This window comes from Cariama cristata, unplaced genomic scaffold (genome assembly GCF_000690535.1).
Source record: "Cariama cristata isolate BGI_N322 unplaced genomic scaffold, ASM69053v1 scaffold37448, whole genome shotgun sequence".
Taxonomy (NCBI): Eukaryota; Metazoa; Chordata; class Aves; order Cariamiformes; family Cariamidae; genus Cariama; species Cariama cristata.
The window spans coordinates 3,407-3,625 of NW_009633508.1; the positions used below are offsets into that span (position 1 = coordinate 3,407).

Below are 219 nucleotides of genomic sequence, written 5' to 3' on the forward strand. Positions count from 1 at the left end.
AGGTCGGCCCCAGGGACCAGCCGGCTGCAGACCCCCGACTCCCTTGCTGATGGTCCTGCTGAGCACTGACACCTTCTCTGGGCATCAGGACAGCCGCTTCCCGAAGATCCTGGAGAACCTCCGGCTACAGAAGCGTGGCACAGGCGGCGTGGACACCGCAGCTACTGGCAGTGTCTTTGACATCTCCAACCTGGACCGGCTGGGGAAGTCAGAGGTGGG

At 63.9% G+C, this 219-nt stretch overlaps 1 protein-coding gene across 1 annotated transcript in view; it reads left to right on the top strand.

The window, feature by feature from the left end:
• Window positions 1–211, top strand: part of LOC104166743 (creatine kinase U-type, mitochondrial-like) — a gene marked incomplete at both ends in the record, with an annotated part of 3,545 nt that extends 3,334 nt beyond the window's left edge. Inside the window, one exon of the mRNA XM_009706779.1 lies at window positions 89–211. Coding sequence (XP_009705081.1) covers window positions 89–211 — 123 coding nt within the window. The remainder of the gene's footprint in view (window positions 1–88) is intronic.
• Window positions 212–219: the final 8 nt, after the last annotated feature.